This window comes from Cryptosporidium bovis, assembly GCF_009768925.1.
Source record: "Cryptosporidium bovis isolate 45015 chromosome Unknown contig_3, whole genome shotgun sequence".
Lineage (NCBI taxonomy): Eukaryota > Apicomplexa > Conoidasida > Eucoccidiorida > Cryptosporidiidae > Cryptosporidium > Cryptosporidium bovis.
The window spans coordinates 507,219-532,182 of record NW_027125024.1 but is presented as its reverse complement, the minus strand read 5'-3'; the positions used below and the strand labels follow the sequence as shown (position 1 = coordinate 532,182).

The following is a 24,964-nucleotide window of genomic DNA, read 5'->3' as shown; positions in this document are numbered from 1 at the left end:
AGATGCGAAGAGTGCAGGCAAAATAGAAAAAATAAATACAAATTAATGAGAGACTGAAGATGAATAGAACGTAATATTACTATTGTCTAAAAGAAAAGAGTCGAGTAATATATGTTTATTCGTTATACTTACAAATTGAAGTTTTAGTTATACTTTCTTCATTTAAAGCGGAGTATTCACTAAGTTTTACATAACAACATATTAATATTAAAATACATTATTTGCTAAATTTTAATAAGCAATATATACGAAAAAAAACTATCCTCTCTTTTAATCTAAAACAATCTCCAAAAATCTAAGATAGTAGTAAATTTAGGTATTAGTGTTTATAAATAAATAAAGAGATGCCAGAGTTGTGTGAATTACCATCATTTACAAGACTCCAAGAGTATGCAAAAAGACAAAAATGCATACATTTACGTGATCTTTTAAAAAATGAGGTTAGAAACTCATGTTTATATGTGAACTATAACGATATAATGATGGATTTTACGAGACAACATTTAGATGAGGAAGGTTTTAAGTTATTAATTCAATTAGCAACTGAAACTGATTTAATGAACAAAGTAAAACAGCAAATTAGAGGAGAAATAATGAATACAACAGAAAATAGAAGTGTTTTACATACAGCATTACGCTCTAAAAGCTCAATTCCAATAATATTAAATTCAGGTCAAAATGTATTAAGTGACGTAAATGAAGTCAATAGAAGAATATTTAAGTTTGCGAACGCAATCAGAAAAGGTGAATTATTAGGTTCTACTGGGAAAATGCTCAAAGATGTAATATGCATAGGAATAGGTGGAAGTTATTTGGGACCAGAATTTTTATATGAGGCACTAAGAACTACAGAAGAAGGATCAGAGTCTTCATCCGGGAGGAGATTACGTTTTTTAGCTAACGTAGACCCTATAGATATAAAAAGAGCTACCGAAGGCTTACACCCAGAAACGACACTAGTCATTATTGTAAGTAAAACATTTACAACAACGGAAACAATAATAAATGCAAAAACAATTAAGGATTGGTTACATAAAACATTAAGAACTGAAGCGGCTGTAAGTAAGCATTTAGCTGCAGTAAGTACGAATATTAAAGCGACATCAGATTTTGGTGTTCCTGTAGATAATGTATTTGGATTTTGGGACTGGGTGGGTGGAAGATTTTCAGTTTGCAGTGCCGTTGGTTTGTTGCCATTATCAATACATTTTGGTGTTAATATTATTCAGGATTTTCTGGATGGATGCTGGGAGATGGATCAACACTTTGAGAATGCACCAGTAAGTAAGAATTTACCGGTTATACTGGGTTTAATTGGAATATATAATGCAGTGTTTATGAACAAGGAGTGCGTTGCTCTCTTGCCATATTGTCAAGCTCTATGCAGATTTCCAGCTCATGTACAACAATTGACAATGGAAAGTAATGGTAAAAGCTCCTCAATCAATGGCGTCATGCTGCAGGACAAAATACAAACGGGAGCTATTTATTTTGGCGAACCAGGAACAAACGCACAACACAGCTTTTATCAGCTATTACATCAAGGACGCAATATAACTAATTGTGAATTTATCGGATTTGTTAATTCTCAATGTGATTCCCAATTGCTGAGTGAGCCAATATCTAATCACGATGAATTAATGTCAAACTTTTTCGCTCAGCCAGATGCTTTGGCTATTGGTAAAAGTCAGAGAGAATTAAATCATGAAGAATGCCCTGAAATGCTTATCCCACATCGCATTTTTCAAGGTAATCGTTCTTCAATTTCTATTTTACTCCCAGTTTGTAATGCGTTCTACCTTGGACAATTGTTAGCATTGTATGAGCACAGAACCGCTGTAGAGGGTTACATTCTAAACATAAATAGTTTTGATCAATACGGTGTTGAATTAGGTAAAGTGTTGGCTAAAGATGTAAGAAATATAATTTCACTTAAAAGGACTAATGCCTCACCGGATGAATTAAGCATTAAGGAAGATAAGTTGCCCGGACCAACAAGAAGAATGATAGACTTTTACATTAAGAATTCACCGCAAAATAATGTATAAGTTCTAGTTATTTTTGATAAGGAGTGAATCTGAGTGTGTATTCAATAGTAATGATTCTATCAACCACTTTCGTCAATATGTATTTTCTCCTTGTGTCCCTTTGGTAGTTTAAATGTGATACTTTACAGTATGATTTACCTTGTGGCTGCAATTCAATAACTTAAAATTCTAAGTCGTGTTTGACGTAATAGTAGAAGTCATCTTTCGATTTGCTCTGATCCACTGCAAGCTTGTATTTTTTAGATCTAAGAATACTGATTACCTCCTTCAGGTACTCACTACTCGCATTCTTGGGTTTTTTAATGATGTCTGTTGTAATTGATCCGTGAGCAGGAGTAATAATAAGAGGTTCAATAAATTTCCAGAATAATGTTGCCTTTATATTGTAGTCACATGTACCGTCTCTATTTAATTTATTGACATGTCTTGTCAACCCTAACAAACTTTTATTTAAACGTTGTAGTGCCTCATTTTTCCTTCTCAGCATCGCCTTGCCAAAAATTCCTTTTGGTAATTTTGAATTTTTCTTCATATTATTATAAACTTCAAAATAATTTGAAAGTATTAGTGGTAAAAATATCATATATGCCCATTTTGTATTCGTGGGTATTTCTCTATATAGTATTGATTTTAACATTGTTACACTTGCAATTATACTTGATGAAGCTGTAAATCTTTCCGAATTCTGATATTTTTTCCTTTTTCTGTTAAATTCTGATAATGAAAATATCGTTTCCTTTTGTTTATTAGCAAGGCGAAGCGAATACTCTGCATATTTAATGCCACTTTTAACAATACGATGGTACTTTATCTTTTCAATGTTATATCTTTTTGTGGTGTTACTAAATGTTACATCCTCTATATTAAAATGTATCATTTTCCTTGTGTCAAATTTCACAAAAGAATCTTCTGAAACGATTTTATCCCTTTTTTTTCCTGATAATATATCACTACTTTTTTCATTCTCAATATTATTTAACATTTCTTCCATCTGTAAATCTAAATCATTTAACTCGGCATTATATTCATTATAGTTACTTATATCCCTAAATAAAAATTAATGCATTTAATATTACGTCAATAATAATACAATTGTAAAAAAATAAGTAAATTATTGATGATAAATGTAATTTGAGTCTATTCGTCATTTAAATCAACTATAATTTACTTATCCATACTAAAATTGCACTTACGTTGAATTTATTTCGCCATAAAGCAAACATGTAATAAGTACATTAAATAAAATTATATTAAACTTCAGTATTGTCATTACAAAAATAAAATACTCACAATTATTCACTCGTTTATCTTTTTTTCAAATAAACTTAAAATTAAATTCTATATTTTATTGCACATATAAATTACTTATTCAAAATATTTAACTAATTCAATGATGAGTACTAAAAACATTTCATATAGTAATCTCAATCTCAGAGTATAGCTAAATATTAATACGTTTTATTTATCTATATATTTTAAATGCTTCAATATCAAATAATCCTTTTTTAATATTGAATTGCTTATTTTTAGATTCACAGTTCAAAATTACCGCCAATAAAATTAGGTTAAATCAAGGTGAAGGAAAGTAAGGTAGTAGCAAAAAATGAAAGTGTTTTCTTAATAAACATTAATATTGTGAACATTTTAAATCTGTATTAGATTTTATGGAAATACCAGCAAATAATTGTATACATTAAAACAAAACTATTTGGGCAAACAAAATTAATAATTTAAATTAAACACGAGAAACACTGACAATGTGCATATAATATTTAAATGACACTCATTATTAAGTATACATTGAACTAGCAAGTATTTCCTTGGTACAACTATGAACTAATCTATTTAAGATAGAAACTGTTGTATCAAATATTACTATGGTCTGTATCTATTATACTGTTGCACTAAACATTAATTCTGCCAAGGTGCTTCAATCATCTTTCAATTATTTTTATGTAAATTTTTAAATACCGAATCAACATGCAAATAATAAAAATCCCCACAATTTAGTAATGAATAAAATATTTTTAAAATGATAAATCCCGCAGATGTTTCCCGCCAAAAAAAGAGGTACCAATTACAATACGACCAATTTGTATTAGTAAAATAAACAGATTAAAAAATAATAACTAATATTACAATATTTATTCTATAATTAACCATTGATCATTATTATTAATTATCAATATAAGTATATGTCTTTTTTTATATTTTAATTATAGCCCTAAATTAACACTAATATATTTGAATGTTAAATAGGCCATATTAATTATACATTATATATAAAAGTGGCAATAATCAACAGTAAATACAGTATTAATTACAAAAAAATTAATATAAATATATACAAGTATATGAAATTATCTGTGTAATAAAGGTAAGAGAACTTTTCTTTAATTTTGTTAACAATTATTTTTTTTTCTTTTTACTTTCTCTCCCTTATATTGGGAAGAAATAGACCAAGTAAACTAAATAAAGGGAAGAAAGTATCTCCTACAATATACACTTGAATGTAATAATAAGATCTTTGTGAAAAAAAATTTATTGAATAACAAGTGCTTTTTTTTCAAGTGAGAAGATAGTAATATTCGTCTATTAAATATTATTATTATTATAGAAATAATAAATAAAATATATTAATAGAGGACGAATATTGACGGTTTTACACTAGTTTTTCTAATTAATTTTTTTCTTTTTTAAATAAGAGAAAAATATTTGAAGATGGTTCATGAATATATTGGTAGTAAAATAACAATTATATCCAGAAATAGCAGAAGATATGAGGGCGTACTTCATTCAATAGATGTTGATAAATCAACAATAACACTAAAAGACGTCAGATATTTCGAGAACAACGAAAATGGAGAACCAACTCCTGCTTCTTCCACTGTTTTTGAAATGATTGTGTTTAGAGGTAGTGACATCACAGACTTAGCAGTATGCCAACCCGTTGAAGAAAAAACAAAGAATCATGTAAACATTCCTCACGATCCTGCAATTATTTCAATAACGGAAGGTGGTGGCAAAACCTTAAATAACAATAAGAATCAAACTGTTCAACAAAATAACAATAATTCGAGAAGCAATGCTAGTGTTAAAAACAACACTGAATCGTCAAAATTGCCGAATAATACACTTAGTAATGGCAACAAGATTCAGTTTGGTAGTTCTGCAAATAGTAATTCTGGAAAATCAAAAAACAATCCTGCACCTAATGGAAGAAATAGATATAGAAGCGACAATACGAGAGGTAGACAAAGAAATACGGGATCTAGTGGCAGAAATAACTATAGGAGTGGTAACAACTCTAACTATAGAGGTAGTGGCGGTCATCATCAGAGGTCTTTTGTTGTCGGGGAACTTAAAGCAAAAGTAAATCAAGCTCTCAAAGCGGAACTTGATACGGAATTTGACTTTTCTGAACAAAATAAGAAATTTGAGAAAACATTTGGCAAAGATTTAGCTGTTGACGAGAAATTAAATGAGATCAAAATAGGAGTTTCCGAAAGTGGAGTAGATAATGAAAGCTCAATGAATGGTGTCACAAATAAGGAATCGAATAATGCTTCAGGTGAAAACTCTAGTGAGTCAGGAAATACTTTAAAAGTTGGTGGTTATAATAAAGTATCCGGATTTTTCGATAGTATTTCGTGTGAAACACTAGATCCAGATAGATCTAAAAGGGTTCAAGGTTCATCTGATCCACAAATGAAGGCTTTAAGAGAGAAACAAAAAATGATTGATAAAGAGACATTTGGTACTTCATTTGTGAGGCCTAGGGGTAGTTATAGAAATAATAATAGAAGGGGAAGAAACAGGAACAATGGAAGAAGAGAATGATTTATTATTCGGGGTAAAACTTTTAAATTCCAAGAGAAAAAATAGATAATTTCTAACTGTACTGGGTTAATTTCAAATATCGAATACTTATAGAGTAAGAAAAGTAGTGCAAAATAAGTTATTTATGATTAAATATTCATTTAGATCTTTTACTTTAGTTTTGTTTATTTAAATGTGGATTAGGAGTTAATAACAAGATGATATTGGTTGTTAATATTGGAACTTATTACGAGACTGTGTATAATTAATTTGTTTAATGTAACAAGCAAAAAAAGGTCAAGAAAAAGGAAATGAATAAATGATGAAATGAAATACTCAGGTTGATACATATGGGTTTTGTTCACCACTTATTGTTTTGATTAAACAAAATTAGTCATATATATATTAATGTTAATACCAATTTCACCACATACTCTTCATTTGTTCTCCATAATTAGTTTAAGGATATAAATATTAAATGTTAACCTCTGCGACTTATGTTTCCCAACTTTCCTTATACCTGCATTCTCACCGTCTGTGTGGCTCCTTGTGTTGCATTTCAGTTGATCGGATATAGCGCGCCTGTGATGCTAATTTGTTAGGTGGGGTGGTACCAAGAGGGCGGTAACTGCTTTATTATGTAGAAGTTTATTAAGGATAAGCAAGATAAAAATAACAGAACTAGAAAAGAAAGGAATTAATAAATAAATTCATATAAAGTAGGGCTGGATTTAAAAATTAATTAGATTCAAAACTTCTTTCATATTGTAACAAAATAAGATTTATTTGTTATTAAATATTTTTCCCACTTATTCAAAGTAATAAGAAATAAAGAATCAAATACCTTAAGGAGAAAAAATAGGTTTATACATTGTCAATACATTAATAAAACAAATAAAAGAATTTATAAATATTAATATCTTTGTCTATTTTCTCACAACTCTTAAATGTAATATCAAATTATTCAACTGTAATATTGCTAGGAAAGTATTATATTATTAATTTGACTAATACTTAAAATTAATTAATAAGAATATATAATTAAATAATTCATAATGTTGAAGGTTTTCAATAAAGTTGGATCTATTTGTTTAAATGTTTCATTATTAATAACTGCGCTGACTATATTACTTGTAATACCAGTTATTGCCGGAAAAGATTATTATAAAATATTGGGAATACCTAGAAATGCAAATGATTCTCAAATCAAAAAGGCTTATAGGAAATTGAGTTTGAAATACCACCCAGATAAGAATCCAGCTGAGAAGGAGAAATTTATGGAAGTTGCAAATGCATATGAAACTTTGATAAATCCAGAAACAAGAAAAAAGTATGATGCATTCGGCGAAGAGGGTTTAAAATCAGACGGTGGATTTAGTGATGGTGGTTTTGGAGGTTTTGGTGGTTTTGGTGGTTTTGGTGACTTTAGTGGCTTTGGTGGCTTCGGCGATTTTGGTGGGTTTAAATTTAGTTCAAATGGCAATACATTTCACTTTGGTGGATTCGGAGGTAATGCAGGATTTAAACAAGGAAATAGACAGAATACTCATTTTGAATCACAAGGAAGTTCATTTAACAATTTATACACAGATTCCAAACACGTTACTGAATTATCGACGATGTCAATAACTGATATTAAAGAAAAAATAAAGTCTAGAGAGTGGATAATGGTAATTAATTTTTATAGACCTGGTTGTGGTCCTTGTAAACAAATAGTACAAAATTATAATAATGTAGCTAAAATTATGTCACAATATGATATAAAATTTGCAGCATTAAACTGTGATACTCATTATAAGTTATGTCAAAGTTATGACGTAGAAAGATATCCACATATTGCTATGTTTATAAAAGGCAAAAATACTAGTATTGTTTACAATACAAAAGGTATAACTAATCCATATACCGAATCAAATTTAGGTAAATGGGTAACTGATAAAATTCCTGATTATTCAATTAGACTTACTAGTATACAGCAAACAAATCAATGGTTAAAATTAGGAAAGCATATACCTAAGGCCGTATTATTTACAAATAAATATTCATCTTCGCCATTATTAAAAAAAATTGCAAAGGATTTTCAAAATAGACTTAATCTAGCAATTGTATCCGTTAATGATTCTTGGTTGAAAGATATTTTTTATTCGAATCCTCATATGAAAAACTCAAAACCAAGTAACCCACCATATATTCTTTCAATTGAAGAACTGAATGAATCTAAATCACTTATTACAGTTTCTTCTGGAGAATGGTTTCAAATAAATACTATATCAAGTGATGTTATAACATTAACATTAAGTAGAATAGTTGGTTCATTTAGAGCTAAGAAACAACAAGATATAATTGAAACTAAAAAAAGCAAAGTAAGAGAACTGACTTACTCTGTCTATAACTCTGAAGGTTATTGTAGTAGCTCAGATTCAAGATTTTGTGTTCTCTGGGTTATTCAAAAAGACAATTTTCGAATTAGTAAGAACTATGAGGATCTCTCTTTTAAATATAGAAATGATCCTATCAATTTCTTTTGGATATCTGCAATTAAAAATGGTAAAAATAATGTTTTTATCGATACATTTAAATGCGAACAAATAAATGAGCATTGTATCGTTATATACAGACCCAAAAGAAGAAAATATCAAGTATTTAGCGATTTTTCCTTCATCTCAGAAATTATCGATGGACTATTAGACGGTTCTAGGACACTATCCTCAAATATACCTAAGAATATTGAAATTCCTGTTCCAAGTAGTGAAACAAATGATTCTGAAGAGGATGCAGATGTTGAATATGATGAACACGAACATGATGAATATAGTGATTCTGAAGAATATGAACATTATCAAAGTCATCATAAATATCATAATTCCCATTATAAAGATGAACTATAGTTATATTGATACATACGTGTGTATGTTGTCGATTTATTTCATAATTATACAAGTGACACTAGTAGTAACTTAAATCTACAAATAGATACTATCCCATATATATATATATATATATATATATATATATGCATGCACATAAATTACTATTATTTTTTCTCATCACTATCCAAATAGTTTTTTTGGAGTCTAAAAAAGATCAATATTTGATTGATTTCTAGTTCACCTAAATAAACGTTGGTTTTCCTACTGTGGGGTTGACTTTAATCACTAATTATCTATATTTGTCTTTTTTTACGTAAAATTTAGTTCATTTAAACGATTTTACCTTTAACTATAGAAAAAAGTTTCCCGGACATAAATATTTAGCTATGAGGGTAGGTAAAGTTTTATATCCAAAATATTGAATTAGAATTTTTTATCTTTTTTCATTTTTTTCGAAACATTTAAGTAGTACTCTTAATATATATAGGGTAAAAAATATAATTAGAACTAACAATAATACTTAGGAAATAGTGGTGACTTAAACAAAAAGATTAATTAAATTTGACTGTATAAGTACGAATATTAAGGGCTATCAAGATTTACAAATACAGAGATTATTATAAATAGCAAACTATATAAAAAAAGGGATAATGAATACAGAAACTCAACAGTTTTTTAAAAAAATCAAGGAAGCGGATCCACTTAATAATAAATGTTTAGATTGTGGTGCTGCTCATCCACAATGGGCATCAGTATCTCATGGATGTTTAATATGCTTAACATGCAGTGGAATTCATAGAAGTTTAGGAGTTCATATTAGTTTTATAAGATCAATAACAATGGATACATGGACAGAAAAACAAATGAAGATGATGGAATTGGGTGGAAATTCTAAATTAAACGATATATTTAAGGAATATGGTTTAGCAGGCAGTGATATAAAAAGAAAATATAATACCGTAATAGCATCTTATTATAGAACAATGCTTAAAGATTTGTGTGAGGGTAACACTCCTAAACCTAAACCATCTATTTCTGTTGGTTGTCTTGAACACGTACATGAATCAAATAATTCAAGTAAAAATAATGCAATTCCATCCTCAAGGTCATTCACAAATAGCTACAGTAGTGATTTGAGTGGATCAAGCAATAATGATAATAAATATGCGAATTTGTTAAATAGAAATATAGGATCGAATAATGGTACAATTGGTGGTATATTTGGCAGTTTAACCTCTTTCGGAATGAAGGTAATTTCAAATACTAAAAATTATGCAGAAAATACATTAAATAGTGTTCAAGAACATGGTATTATTGAAACTGCAATAGATTCAGTTAAAGCAGGAGGACATTTTATTGAAGAAAAAGGAAGAGCTGTTGTGGAAAAAGTGCAAGATGAAAAATTTTGGTCCGATACTGCTTCTACTGTTCAAAATTCCGCTCAGTGGTTGAATAATACAATACAAACAGGAATATCAGGTGTAAATGATGCCATTACAGCCGCAATCGATACAAATAATTTTGGTGATTTTAATATGTTTCACAATGATATTGATGGTAATACCAGTTATAATAGTGGCGACTCAAACACAACACCAAAAAAAACCACTTCTTCAAGTTCAGTGTTAAATAATAATTCATCATCTAATATTCAAAAAAATAAAGTTGACAAATTTTCTATTAATAATAATAGCAGTGAAGTACGCAATTTAACTGAAAAATCAATGATAAATACTGTCATTACAAACAGTAATCAAACTGCGAATTCCTCAAAACTTCCTGAAAACGTTAAAAATATTGATCTTTGGAAAGGAGACGATCTAGATGATGACTGGGAACCAAAAAACTTTAAAAAAGGCATTACAAAAAAGTGAATTCTGTTTTTTCTCCCATTGCCTATCATTCCATTTCAATCCCTATAAGAAAGAATGTGCATAGTATATAAATATACATCAAATGAATCACGATAGTTTGTACTTTCAGTTGTATTACTATCTATTTTAGGCTCACACTTCACTACTATATACGTATATACTTAGTTGCCGTGATCTTAATTATACTTTATTTACCTCTTTTCTTTTAAACCAGTCAACTTGCACCATACTTAATTCTTGATTTACCGCCAAATTCCAGAATATGTAAAATACTACAAGAGTTGAATTTAAATACTGAATTATTGAAACGCACTTAGAATCAGATGTTAGATTCATTTGCTTGATCATTAATTCAGATAGTTTTCACAAATATTGCGTTTCGGTCGTTTAAAATTGAACTATAGAAAAGGACAGTGTAATAAGAGTCATTTTCTGGAAATAAGTCTAAAAATTACTAATTGTTTAACATATTCAATTGTGATTAGAAAATACTATCCTTAAATTAATATGACAGATAAAGCTGTGGAAGATGCAATTGACTATTGGGAGGAAAATCTAATTTGTCCGGAATATGAAGAGTATTTAAAAACAGAAAACGTATTATCATGTGATCTATTTTCGCGACTATTAAATTCAATAAATATATCAAAATGTTATTCTTGTGAATGCTTATTTAATGAGAAAAGCAATAAATTGGTCTTAAGACCACTTTTAAAGAGTTTTCATATTGATAAAAAGAGTGATTCAGTAGAGGTCATATACAAGAATATAGTTGACTACTACTCAGAATACATTAATTCTGAAAAACGTGTTGTAGGTAAAAGATTAATACAATTTGAGATACTATCGATATCAATATTATTTTTAAATATTTATATGCAAAGAAACTGGACAGGTCCTCCAGACACCTTTGTAGATGGTATATCTGCAGATTGGAAATCTAAAGTGGATGATAACTTGTACAATGGAAACGACTCGGATAGCTTGATTACAGATGTAGACTTGAACAATGAAGAATTTAATTCAATAATAAGCAAAAACGATTATATTAATAATTGTACTTCAATATTAGAAATTGATGGTGAGTGTATATACCAAAAATGTAATTCAGTTATATATTTAACATGGAGTATATTATTAATGGAAATGCTATCTTTAAGTAAAATTGATATAAATGATGAACTAGACGGCAATAATAGGTCAGAACTAATTAAACTTTCATTAAAGTACAAATTATTAAATATAAAAAATAATACATTAAAATATATATATTTTTGGAAACAAAGAATTTACAAAATATGGCAAAGGAGCTTAGAAGGTGGAATTAAATTTGCGACAGTGCCCTATTTGGAAAATATAATAATAGATTGTTATTATAAATGGCTTAAAGATGACTTGAAAATAACAATAAATAATTTTCCAATAAATGAACGTTATAAAGATAATCTACTTAGATCTTTTCAATTCGATGTTGATGAATATGAATTAAAAAGTATATATTCCAATAATATAAATATTATATCCATATTATTGCTTGATTTGGCCATTTCACTGGCAACATTTAGCAGAGCAAATCCTTGTGCTATAATTCTCAAATTATTATCAAAATTAAATGGATTTAAGTACTCATTTACAGGTGCATTAGGCTTAAAAAGAGTATCCCAAAGAGAAAGTACAGCACAACTGGTAGTAGAAATAAACAGATTTAATAAAGAATTGGAATATAATACAAACGATAAAGTAATTATTAATAGAAATATTAAATGTGAAAATGGCAGAGAAATTCCAGAAAATATACTTCTTAAAGACATAGATCCAGATATTGATTTATTCGAAAATATAGAATTAGATGATAAAAATAATACGAATTTAACGTCTTGCTTGAAAATAATAGAGCAATGTATATTGTTGGTACATAGTGTTGCCATTTACGAGTCAAGTCCTACAAATGACTTAATTGCTTATGAGCAATTAAATGCACTGACAAATCGTATATTAATATTTGATATATCAAAAATAAATGATGAAGATATAAGAAAAAGAATACATAATTGGCTTTGTTATTCAACTGCACTATGGTATCGTTGTTATTCAGAACATCATAGGGGTAAAACAGCCGATAGAGCATGTCTGCAACTACAATCATTAGTTGATCAATTCAATGATAAGGAACCAGGGCCATATGAACGTCTCAAATTAGTATTTTCGGTAAATTACCCAAATGTATGGGAGGCAAAAAAAGAATTAGGTATAAGAATGATGAGAATAGGTTCAGTACTATCTGCATATAATATGTTTGTTGAAATGTGCATGTGGGAAGATGCCGTAGATTGTTTAATAGTTGCAGGCAGACAAACAGAAGCCATTGAATTAGTTGAAAAACAATTAAAAATAAGAGAAACACCTCGTTTATACTGTTCATTGGGTGATCTTACACAAAATATTGAATATTACGAAAAATCATGGAACTTGTCCCGTCATAGATTTGCAAGAGCACAAAGGTCACTAGGTAATTATTATTTTAAAAAAAATGAATATGAAAATGCATTAGAGGCGTATATTAAAGCATCTTTAGTCAATTCAACTAATGTAAATTGTTGGTTTTCACTTGGTTGTGTAGCACTTAGATTAGAAAAATGGGATGTTGCACAACAAGCATTTAGTAGGGTAGTATCTCTGGATCAACAACAAGGAGAAGCTTGGGCAAATTTAGCAGCAGCATTATCGAAAAAATTACTTTGGAACGAGGCCCAAAACGCAATAAACGAAGGTCTTAAATATTCAAGAGACAACTGGATGATGTGGGATTCATGTTTAAAAATTGCAATACAAAGGGAAGATTTAAATAGAATGATTGAATCCTTAAGTAGCATTTTGAAATTGCCATCTAGTAAAGAGCGTTTTCCAATGTGGTCATTACCAAAGATAATTGAATTAATTAAAAGTGATAAATACTATAATGATATTACAAAGAATATTACAAGTCATAGTGAAAAACAGTACTCCCTTATAAATAAATCACTTAACTTACTTAAAGACATATCACAAACATCATCAAAACCTGTCGTATACTATGTACTTTGCGAGATACAACTATTGAAAGGAGACTACGTTTCTGCATATTCAAGTAAAATTAGAGAATTAAGGGGTTCGGCTGATATAATTTTTAATGATAAAATAAGCACTGATGATAGATACAAATATCTCAAAGATATACCAAATATTGTTTCCGATGCTAAAGAAATTATATCTAAACTTAATTCACGGGATGAATACGATACAAAATTAGATGAGGTTAATATGATTTTAAATACTATTATTAAAAGGTTGAGGGTAATTAAACCTGAATGGTGTAGTTTACTCGAAAATATTTAGTGTGTACTATTAATTCTATTCATGTTAATTTCTTTATCTTTTGTAGGCATTTTTTTTACTGTACTGTCTAAACAAAAAAAAAATTAGTCATCACCGAATAAACAAATTACCTATTCATACATCCTAGTAGATACAAACTTCTTCTATTTGTTCTCAAAAACAAATAAAAGTACCAATACTGTATTCGTAACATCAATATGTTTTAGATACAATAATTGTTAAACCGTTGGACTTAAGCTTTGATGCACCATTGAATATGAGTATGTGGGAGAGGCGGTAAATTCACACACCAATCATATCTTAATCACTGTAGCGGGATGATGGGGTTAAAGGAATAAACAAACCTAAAAATAAAAAAGAAAATTGTTGAATCAAAAAGTTAATAAATAAAACACTAAAAGGGTAAATTAAAATAAAAGAAGAAATAAAGAGCAATCGAATTCCTACTTCATTTAGTAGAGATTACTTATATTTTTATCAAGAAGTATATCTTATTTGTTTATAATTTATCAAATTTAGAGTAATGGAAAAAATGGAGGAAATTAAAGTAACACCGTATTTAGACCAAAAACCAGGGACAAGTGGTTTGAGAAAAAAAACGCGTGTTTTTATGGAAGGTACTTATTTGGCTAATTTTATAGAGTCATACTTTAGATCTTTTGGTGACAATTATTTTGACAATTCTACATTGTTAGTGGCAGGTGACGGTAGATATTTTTTACCGGAAGCAATACAAATAATATCAGAAATAGCAGCAGCACATAATGTAAGAAGAATATGGACAGGAATAAATGGTCTTTGTTCAACACCTGCAGGAAGTGCAATAATACGTGAAAGAGAAGGTGGGATAGCAATAGGTGGAATACTATTAACAGCATCGCATAATCCGGGTGGTATAGATGAAGACTTTGGTGTAAAATTCAACGGAAAGAATGGTGGTCCGGCACAGGATTCTATTACAAATTCAATTTACGAGATATCTAAGACAATACATTCCTATAGAAGAATGAGTTTGCCAAAAATAGATTTAAGTAGAGTAGGAGTACAAGAGCTAGTTCCAGGTAAATTTACAGTTGAAGTAATAGATACAGTTGAGGATTGGTTGTGTATTATGAAGAATATATTCGATTTTGATAAGATTAAGAAGTTTCTTTCTAGAAGTGATTTTAATATGGTATTTGACTCATTACATGGTGTAGCAGGCCCATATGCAAAACGTTTGTTTGTAAATGAATTTGGATTATCAAGCTCCAATTTATATCACGTTGAAAATAAACCGGACTTTGGTGGTTTACATCCAGATCCAAACTTGACATATGCAAAAGAGCTGGTTAATATTATGAAAATATTAAATCCAAACGACGTTAATGGTAGTACACCAGACTTTGGTGCCGCTGGTGATGGTGATTGCGACAGAAACATGATTTTGGGAAAAGGATTCTTCGTTACACCTTCAGATTCAGTTGCAATAATAACCTCATATGCAAGAGAAGCAATACCATATTTTTCAAATGGTCTTGTTGGTGTATCTAGGTCGATGCCTACGAGTACTGCATTGAATAATGTTGCTGAAAAATTGGGAATACCATGTTATGAAGTACCAACAGGTTGGAAATACTTTGGCAATTTAATGGACGCTAATTTGATAAATATATGTGGTGAGGAATCATTTGGTACTGGCAGTAACCATATTCGTGAAAAGGATGGTTTGTGGGCAGTATTGGCATGGTTATCTATTCTAGCATACAAAAATCCTGACCCTTCATGTAAATTAGTTACAGTGGAAGATATCACACGTGAGTTTTGGAAAACATACGGAAGAAACTATTACACAAGATATGACTATGAGTCAATTCCTACGGAAAATGCTGATAACTTCTTTAAACACTTAAATTCACTATTAGAAGATGAGGGTCAAATTATTGATATTATAAAGCCTTATGGTTTAACATTAAAAACAGCCGACAACTTCACATATGAAGACCCTGTTGATGGTTCTATTGCAAAAAATCAGGGCTTAAGATTTATATTCAATGATTTATCCAGGATAGTTTTTCGTTTATCCGGTACTGGCTCTGTTGGTGCTACCATTAGAGTTTATATTGAAAGAACGATTTCTGATTTCACAAGAGTTGATGATAATATTAATGATGTTTTAGGAAATTTGATTGAGATTGTTGAGAAAAAAGTTAAATTGAAAGAACTTACTGGAAGAGACAAACCAACTGTTATTACCTAAGGAAAGAGCACAAAAAAAATATATATTTTTTTTTACAAATATGAATTTACTCACAAATGTATTTTAGCGATATTTATTTAAGTGATGAATATATTTTGATGCTCAATAGTTTTACTCTAGAAAAGTCAACGTAGAAATTTTTCTCCATATTTTCTTAAATATTATTTACTACTATTAATAGTGCTTCTAAATAACCCAATTTTTGTTGTATTGAGTTTAATTTAATATATACAAAACTTTGAATCAATGAAAGAATTGGCTAATTTTCGCATAAATAATGCAACTCGTGTCTTTAGTGGTCAACTTGCAGTATAGTTAGCATAAATGTGCTTATGTTCACATTAAATTATGTGGAAAAAATAATCCATTTATAAAGCTTCCATAGATAGAGCGAATTTAGTCTGTTTATAAAAAAACAATGAAAAAGAATAATTTATTTAAGATATAAAGAACTTTTTTATCGTAGAATTTCATATACTATTACTTCGCGCGATTCCTAGAATTATTCAAAATTACCACTACTATTAGATACTTTTTTCATCTAAGAAAACAAATACAAGGGAATTTTGTAATTCAAAACAATAACAGTAATAGCAATGTATATGAAACATTGGAAAATCACTATATATATGTAGTTTTAGAACAATCCTGAATAAAACAATAATTGTGAAATACAATATGCAGTTATCTATTATTTACAATTAGGATTATCTTTAAATATAAAAAAAAGAAAATTTACTAGTGTTGATGAAATGCACGTTAATAGCCTTATAATATATCTTTATATTCGAGAATATAATTTATCCATAATATATTCATTTTCATTAACTTTTTTTCTTCAATAGTGCAAAATATTAGATAAAAGGGTACCATTTATAGGCGCCAATAACTGAGACAACTTTAATTTTTCTAATTAGATTATTAAATTAAAAGGTATGATCCCGGCAAAAAATGTACCTGAAAAAAAAAATACGTTTATGCCGGTAAATAATTAATTGTTAATGGAAGTATACTAGTGTAAAAGACATATCACTATCATTATATACTTAATAGCAGAAGGTAATAATTTTCAGTTAATTGGTTAATAATCCGATTAAATAAATAGTTAAATAAAGAAGTCAAGATAGGAAAGAAGTCAACTATAAATTCCTTTTTTATTCATATACAAATTTATAGTTATTTTATGGGTTTTTCATACTAAGAAAAGAAATTAATCATTTTTAATTCCCTGTATATTTAACTTAATCCTCTCTAAGCGAGTGTTTGTAGTTAACCTTAAATTTTAATAATAGAAAATTTAAATTTGAAGATAGAGAGTAACTTCAAGGCATATTTGTAATTTATTTGAAGAAGGATAATTTGCACATAGATTAATCCATCGCAAGTTTAAAGCGATATAGTGAAACTAAATAAATACATTTTAATTTACGAAAACAATTACATATATGTAATTATTAATAAACAAGCAATAAATAAGTAGATAAAGGTATATATATGTGTATATATATGTATATATATATGATTTGATGTATATATATATATATATATATATATGTATATGTATATATGCATATATAAGTACATGTTGACTTTGTATTGTATTTAAATATACATAACAAAATTGTGTAGATTAATATATAAAATCGAACCTTTGAGATATAAAAGTAGTGAGAAAATGTTTGGTGATATAAAAAAAATTGTCACATTCTTGCTTTATATTTTATTTTTTACATTTGCATTTGCAGATGAAAAGTTAAAATTGCCACTAGATGGTACATCTGATTCATGTAAACACTGTATTATTAAAAAAGAAGGGAAAGTAGATGAAAGATTAACTGATGCATTCTTATTGTTAAGGCGTGAAAAAGAAACATTACCAGGTGAAATTATTCGTACTGAACCATTTTCTGAATTACCACTTCCACCAGTGGTAGGTGAAGAAATTACTAATCTTACCGATGTGAAAGAATTATCGCCAGGAGTTGAAACTGTTCAATACATTGTTCCAGAACCAAAAGAAGTACCAGAAGTTAAATTTTATGATACATTATCAGAAGATATAGAATTCCCAGAGATTGTAACTGAAGAGGTTGAAAATGATGAAGAGGAGGATGAAGAGGAACTGATATTAACAAAATTAAAATTAGGTGGTAAAATGAGTATATTAACCAGAAGGTCAGGTAATGATATCAAATTTGAGGGAATAGATGGTGCAGCTTTGTCATGTGATTTAATAGATAATACTGTTGTTAAGAAAACAAAATTAAGAGGACAGAACTTGCTTACTAATTCTTGCAATCAATTAGAAGGTGAGAAGGAAGTATCTGTAGATATTCTAAGATTAAATGGTGGTGTTACCTCTTTGTTAAATAATACGAGTTCGTCTAAAATATTGTCTTCCATCGAAGATATTGTGTCATCAAATAATGTTTCAAATTTCACAAATCAAACAACTAGATCACCAAGAAAAGCAGTGGTTTCAGATTACTCGCATAACTGTGAATTATGTAGTGAGTCTGGTAAATGCTTTTTCCACAGAAGAAGTTGTTATGGTTTGAGTAACACTCCTTCAACATGTTCCACTAGTCGTGTTAAAGATTGTATTAAAGACAGAGTTAACAATGATGATAATGATGTTGATAATGATGATGATAATGATGTTGATAATGATGATAATAATGATGATGATAATGATGATGATGATAATGATGATGATAGTGACAATGATAGGAAGTCTTTGCAAAAAATAAAAACTGATTTCAGTAAATTTAGTTTAGGAGTAAATACCACTGTCACTGTTGAGAACGCCGAAACATCTATATATTCTGGAAAAGATAGTTTTGAACCAAGATATGTTTCTGATTCAGTAGTACAATCGACAGTCCAATCAAAATCATCCGATTCTGATAAGTCTCAATTTGTTAGTGATGATGAAGATGAAGAGGCTTCCGAGGAAAAAAAGATGCAGGGTGAATTAGATAGAATAGAATCTTCTGATACAAAACAAGAGTCGGATTTAAAAATACTAATGGAAAGTATGACAAGTTTAGTGAAGATGATAAAAGAAAGCAAAGAAGAACAAATAAGAACACGGGAGGAATTGAGAAAGGAGAGAGAAATACTAGCTAGAATAGCACTTGATTTGGACAATACCAAAAATGTGACACATTTATATATACAAATGACAAGAATGGATATGGAAATTGCTTTGGCTAAACAATCAATTGAACAATTAAAAAGAGATGAGGAGAAAAACAAAGCTACAGTAGAACTATTAGTACGATACGAGAATCAGACGGGAGTTGAATTAGAAACAATCAGTAAATTTATAAAGAAATCTGAAGCACCTAGCAAAAAATTACTTGCCTTGTTTGACAAGGTATCATCCCGTAAAGAAACTATCCAGAGAATGCAAATTGATGTTTCAAGAAGACTAGAAGCTATAAAGAGTAGAGTTGAGCAACTTTCCGGATATATTGAAGATTTGGAGGAACAGAAAGCTCATATCAAAACTATAATCTCCAAAATTAACGATATTGAAGAAACGATTGATCAATCTGAGCAATAAATACATTTAGAATCAAAATAATCAAATGACCACTTTGTTTTCAACTCAATAAATATGATTTTATGATTATGAGGAATGAAAAGGAGGATGTAAATATTTTTTTAGTGTTCTAAATAAGTAGACGATATAATAATCGATTTGAAGATAATTGTCTCATTTTGACTTTATTTCTGACTGTTTTTTGTCATTAGGTTCTAGTCTGCAAGTGAATTCTGGAATGGAGATTAAAAATAGTAAACAACAAATAATGATTAAATAAGTGTGACCTAAATGATATTATCACGATAAATAAGTAAAAAATCATTGAATTTTTGTCCTTATGAATTCAATTGCAATTTTTATTATGATTACGTCTGCTGAAATATTGCCATTATTACTATTACTTTAATATCAGTATTGTTTAAGTGATTTGAAAGGTTGGTTTATTAGTAGTTGTCTCATCTACCAATATTCTTGTGTCTTAATTTAACAGTTTAAATTTTATTTTTTTTTGTTTTTCATTAGTTTATTTGTATTTGGATCACTAATGTCAAGCTTTGAAAATAAATGGTCAAATAATGATATGTTCTGCTTTGCGTCCTTAGATACAATGAATTTTTTGGCTTCTGAATCGATTACTTCGCTTTTAAATTTGCCTCTGTAGACTTTAACTGGAGCACCTGGATCATTATTATCGTAGTTATTATTTGTTTTCTTAACTTTATCTTTTTTTAAATTAGATTTATCTTGTTGAATATGATTAAATTTGTCAAAAATATTTAATTTATTATTAATATTGGACTTTCTATAATTATTTATATTGATAATAAAGTCATTGTAACTTTTAAATATGCTATCAAGATTTTTCTCAATAACATTATCTAATTCATTAAAATTGTTATTATTTCTATTAGCTTCTCTACTCTTTTCGTATATACTTTCTGCATTTACGACTTTATCTATCAAGTTTTTTTTATCTGTATCTTTATTTATAAACGGAACAAATTTAGGTGGTTTATTTAACGTACTTTTTGAATTTATTAATTTTCTGGAGCAATATTCTGTTAATAGGTTGTTTAACTTCCATGATTCTAACATATCATTTACCTTTCCACCCAAATATACAAAATTATTATTATTCAATAGTAATATTGAATTAACTATCATTATATTATTACTTAATAACAATTTGGTACCTGGAACTATTGACTGATCACTAAACAGTTTAATTTTCTCATATTCTATACAGTTTAATATTACATCATGAGTGTCATGGTTACCCGATTTACCAGTTGTTAGTGTTAAATTGTATAACCTGTTCGAGTAATTATTATTTGAAGTATTGTTAGAATCTTTTTCTAAATCTGAATTATTGTCTTCTGATTCATTATTATACGATATTTCTGTGTCCAACTGTTTTTTTGACTTTGAACAGTCGCTGAATTTTAATATCATCGTTAATACATTACTAAAATTTAAGCTCTCTACTGATTTTGTTGATTTCCCTATAAAATACTGCCTTATATCTATATTTAATATAAAATCATCAAGCTTCTTTTTCCACTCATTGTTGAACTTATTGCCTATTAGATCTAATATTTCTTTTTTTTTGTCATCTAGTATTGATTCGACACCATATTTATCCTTCAAATAACACTCTACCACATTTATATCAACATACATTATTTTTTTGGTCTATTCAAAAAGGATATTAATATTTGTTTCTATTTATTTACTATTAAATTTATTCTTTCAATTATTTCTTGTTTTCCCGGTAAAAAAAAGTAAAAAATAACCTACAACTCATCAGTTTCATGTAGAAGTCTAGAGAGAAAAGACAAGAAAGTAACAACTACTATTATTTAAGCGATAAATAAATTAAAATACATGATGTATAAAACCTAGATATATATTTGAAGCAAACAATAGAAAAGGATCATTGCCTTCATTTTTGAAACATTTTTTCTATAATTGCGATATTTGAGCTTTCAAAGATGTCTTTTCTAATTGAATAAAGTTCATTTAATAAAACATTCGGTATTCTCGGAATATTATATCTTTTTGTATTGGCATTAATATTTGCACTAGAAGTGACGCCAATAGTTGCACCGGTGCCTAGATTTGTGCTGTTATTTTTCATATTAGTTAAATTCACGTTTTTTCTAGATATATTAGTAGAGGTACTGGTAACATTATTTGTATTCTTAGTTGGAATATAACCTTGACTGTTACTCGTGCAGGAAACGATAATACCAGAATAGTTTTTACTGGTATTTTTTGCATGAATATTCTCCATTCTCTTTAACATTCTATTATCTAAAAGTTTTTTGTTTATATGTTCGTTAAATATTTTTTTCACGTCAGGATAACCTTTATTTGAGTTAGTACTAATATAATTATCGTCACCTATTTCGCTTTTTACTTGACTAGAATCAAGTTTTGATAAGTTATAAATAAAAGACGAATTCAAATATTGATAAATAAATAATAGTCTTGCATTCAAAGATATATTATTTTTGATATCTTTTATTCTATTGTAATTGATATTGTTAATGCATATCTTAAATAGATAATAAACGGTATCCTCAATTATAATGCTTTCACTATTGTTGATAATAATATTATTGCCATTTCTATTGTTATTGCTATTAATACTAGTGTCATTAAATATGATAATATCAAATATTTCAAAAATAATTGGAAACTTTGATTTATTGTCCAACTCTGATAATAATCTATTTACAGATTCTAATTGATCGTTAATCAATGTAATTCCAATGTAATTAAAAAATTCAATTAATATTGTAACTATGCATGCTCTTCTTTCATCAACTATTTCAATTTTATTACTATCACCAGTACCAGTATAATTTGTGCATGTATTATTTTTATCATACAATTCATAAACAATATCTAATATGTAAGTTTTTATAATTGGTATAATTACATTATTGGAAAGTTTCCAATTTAATATCTTATTTCTTTCAAATTCAAGCAATAATTTTTCTGATAACTCTATTTCGTTCTTATGCCTAACAGTAATAAGTTTTTTAATGTTTCCAATTATTTTAATGTATTTATTATTAATTATGATATTACTGCTATTATTATTATTATTATTATTATTACCATTGTTACTATGGTTACTATGATTAGTATTATTATTATTATTATCTTTAATGTTCATATTTATTACATGATAATTAGAATTATTATTATTATCAGCAATATAATTAGTTTTATTCATAGTTGTCGCGACTAGTGAATTTGAACCATTGTTCAGTATTGAATTTATTATAGACAGTGAACACTTGAATGAATTGGAATAATATAAAAATCCTGTACTAAATCTTCCATTAACTATAAATTTCTTTATGGAAGATAATAGTATGTCCAATAATTCATTTACAACTTCTTTTGATGAAATATTTAATATAAATTCGAAACATAAAGTCAGATTCTTATTCTTGTTATGTGACTTATTTTTATTTCTCATTGATATTAGCCATCTATCTAATTTGTTGTATAAAAATAATGGAGAAACATCCATATTATCACATATTTGATTGTATTTAAAATAATCAACAATATTACTAATGTCTATTGTATTATTTATAATTTCATTTATAAAGCCACTTGTTTTATTTATAATTAGATTTGTATAGTAACTATCAAATACGAAATAATTATCATTTTTATTAATTACACAGTTTAACTCATTGATTTCAGTTTCACATATTCGCAAATTATAAACCAACAATTTCGTTAATATATTTATAATATTATTAATATAACTTTTGTTAATCATAATATTACTATTATTATTGTAAAATAAAACATTTCCATTTAATAATTTTTTTTCTTTTTTACTTACTGCCTCTAATTTATTTATTTCATTATATTCACAAATAACTATTATTACTATTTTTAATAAATTCACAACCGATTCATGACTCACTGATAATATTAAATTATTTAGTATATAATTTTCATTTATAAATAAAATATTTATTAATGTCCAGTCTAAGTTAAATAATAAAAGTGAATATATTATCTTGCAAAAATTGTACATTCCCATATAATTCATATAATTACACGAATCAATATCAAAATAATCCGTTATGAACTTTATTAACATCGATATTGGATACTCCTTATTTTTTTTGACTAAATGTTTACCCAATTTGATTCTTGTATTTAAATTACAACCTGTATTATGATTTTTATAACATTCAGTACCGTTATTTGGTTCATTCACATCTTTATTAAATTCACTATAATTGTTTTTATTTTGTACATTACACGCAAATTCGTTGTATTCTGCTCTTTTTGTCTCAAATCCAAACTCCATCTCAAGGTCTGACTCTGAATATGAATAAGAATACGAATCCGAATCTGTATTCAAACTATAATCTATATTAGACTGCGATCCATAGTCTAATTCAATGTAATTATTATAATCAAATGAACTATTAAGACTGTCATTTATTATACAAATTTTTATTATATTATTTAAGGCAATATTTGTACATATGAAATCCGTTGCTAGTATACTATATTCTACATTTTCCATTGGATACAGGGATATTTCTAACATTCCTAAAATTATCTCATTATCATATGATAGCCTTTCTAAATCATCTTTAACTATTATTTTAATATTATCTAATATTAAGTGGCATCTTTTCCTTGTATCGCCATTTTTGTAATTTAAACCATATAAATCCATGTTACTCATACAAATGGTGTATATTTTCTATATAAAATCCATTATTTTTTACCTTGCCTTTTTTTATAATCTACTACTTTTACTATATATACAATATTATTGAATATATAACATTATATTTACTAATATTTATTAAGATTGTAATTGTATGTTCTAGTTGAAATTCTAAATACTAATATTTACCTTTATTTAATTATATTTGTTTACTTTTTTAGCGATTTTATAATTTCATATTTACCCGGTATTTATTCGATTTTTCATATTATACATCGAAAAAAAAATCTATTTTATGTATATTTACACTGGTAACGCACATTTATATGAAATTATTATACGAATTCAAGTTTTTAATTCCTACAATATTTAAATATTCACATCTAGTGCTACAATCAATAATATTATTAATATTGAGTCTAATAATGATTTATAATTATTTGCATTGACGAAAAATAAACAGAAATTA

At 27.7% G+C, this 24,964-nt stretch overlaps 10 protein-coding genes across 10 annotated transcripts; 7 read left to right on the top strand and 3 right to left on the bottom strand.

The window, feature by feature from the left end:
- Nucleotides 1–344: 344 nt before the first annotated feature.
- On the top strand, nucleotides 345–2,048 carry FG379_002199 (glucose-phosphate isomerase; the record flags this gene model as incomplete). The annotated part of the gene is made up of 1 exon (XM_067328068.1): nucleotides 345–2,048. The coding sequence occupies one exon, from the start codon at nucleotides 345–347 to the stop codon at nucleotides 2,046–2,048; it is 1,704 nt and encodes a 567-aa protein (XP_067183607.1).
- Nucleotides 2,049–2,208: 160 nt separating this feature from the next.
- Nucleotides 2,209–3,224, bottom strand: FG379_002198 (uncharacterized protein; the record flags this gene model as incomplete). The annotated part of the gene is made up of 2 exons (XM_067328067.1): nucleotides 2,209–3,094; nucleotides 3,217–3,224. The coding sequence occupies 2 exons, from the start codon at nucleotides 3,222–3,224 to the stop codon at nucleotides 2,209–2,211; spliced, it is 894 nt and encodes a 297-aa protein (XP_067183606.1).
- A 1,545-nt stretch (nucleotides 3,225–4,769) lies between these two features.
- Nucleotides 4,770–5,888, top strand: FG379_002196 (Sc6p-like; the record flags this gene model as incomplete). Its single annotated transcript, XM_067328065.1, has 1 exon — nucleotides 4,770–5,888. The coding sequence occupies one exon, from the start codon at nucleotides 4,770–4,772 to the stop codon at nucleotides 5,886–5,888; it is 1,119 nt and encodes a 372-aa protein (XP_067183604.1).
- A 1,034-nt stretch (nucleotides 5,889–6,922) lies between these two features.
- Nucleotides 6,923–8,755, top strand: FG379_002195 (heat shock Pfj2; the record flags this gene model as incomplete). The annotated part of the gene is made up of 1 exon (XM_067328064.1): nucleotides 6,923–8,755. One exon carries the CDS (start codon nucleotides 6,923–6,925, stop codon nucleotides 8,753–8,755), a length of 1,833 nt encoding a protein of 610 aa, XP_067183603.1.
- A 632-nt stretch (nucleotides 8,756–9,387) lies between these two features.
- Nucleotides 9,388–10,611, top strand: FG379_002194 (ARF GAP-like zinc finger-containing; the record flags this gene model as incomplete). Its single annotated transcript, XM_067328063.1, has 1 exon — nucleotides 9,388–10,611. One exon carries the CDS (start codon nucleotides 9,388–9,390, stop codon nucleotides 10,609–10,611), a length of 1,224 nt encoding a protein of 407 aa, XP_067183602.1.
- Nucleotides 10,612–11,118: 507 nt separating this feature from the next.
- FG379_002193 (3x TPR domain-containing) lies at nucleotides 11,119–13,986 on the top strand (the record flags this gene model as incomplete). Its single annotated transcript, XM_067328062.1, has 1 exon — nucleotides 11,119–13,986. The coding sequence occupies one exon, from the start codon at nucleotides 11,119–11,121 to the stop codon at nucleotides 13,984–13,986; it is 2,868 nt and encodes a 955-aa protein (XP_067183601.1).
- Nucleotides 13,987–14,518: 532 nt separating this feature from the next.
- Nucleotides 14,519–16,225, top strand: FG379_002192 (phosphoglucomutase; the record flags this gene model as incomplete). Its single annotated transcript, XM_067328061.1, has 1 exon — nucleotides 14,519–16,225. One exon carries the CDS (start codon nucleotides 14,519–14,521, stop codon nucleotides 16,223–16,225), a length of 1,707 nt encoding a protein of 568 aa, XP_067183600.1.
- A 1,675-nt stretch (nucleotides 16,226–17,900) lies between these two features.
- On the top strand, nucleotides 17,901–19,793 carry FG379_002191 (uncharacterized protein; the record flags this gene model as incomplete). The annotated part of the gene is made up of 1 exon (XM_067328060.1): nucleotides 17,901–19,793. The coding sequence occupies one exon, from the start codon at nucleotides 17,901–17,903 to the stop codon at nucleotides 19,791–19,793; it is 1,893 nt and encodes a 630-aa protein (XP_067183599.1).
- Nucleotides 19,794–20,273: 480 nt separating this feature from the next.
- FG379_002190 (uncharacterized protein) lies at nucleotides 20,274–21,455 on the bottom strand (the record flags this gene model as incomplete). The annotated part of the gene is made up of 1 exon (XM_067328059.1): nucleotides 20,274–21,455. The coding sequence occupies one exon, from the start codon at nucleotides 21,453–21,455 to the stop codon at nucleotides 20,274–20,276; it is 1,182 nt and encodes a 393-aa protein (XP_067183598.1).
- Nucleotides 21,456–21,717: 262 nt separating this feature from the next.
- On the bottom strand, nucleotides 21,718–24,501 carry FG379_002189 (uncharacterized protein; the record flags this gene model as incomplete). The annotated part of the gene is made up of 1 exon (XM_067328058.1): nucleotides 21,718–24,501. One exon carries the CDS (start codon nucleotides 24,499–24,501, stop codon nucleotides 21,718–21,720), a length of 2,784 nt encoding a protein of 927 aa, XP_067183597.1.
- Nucleotides 24,502–24,964: the final 463 nt, after the last annotated feature.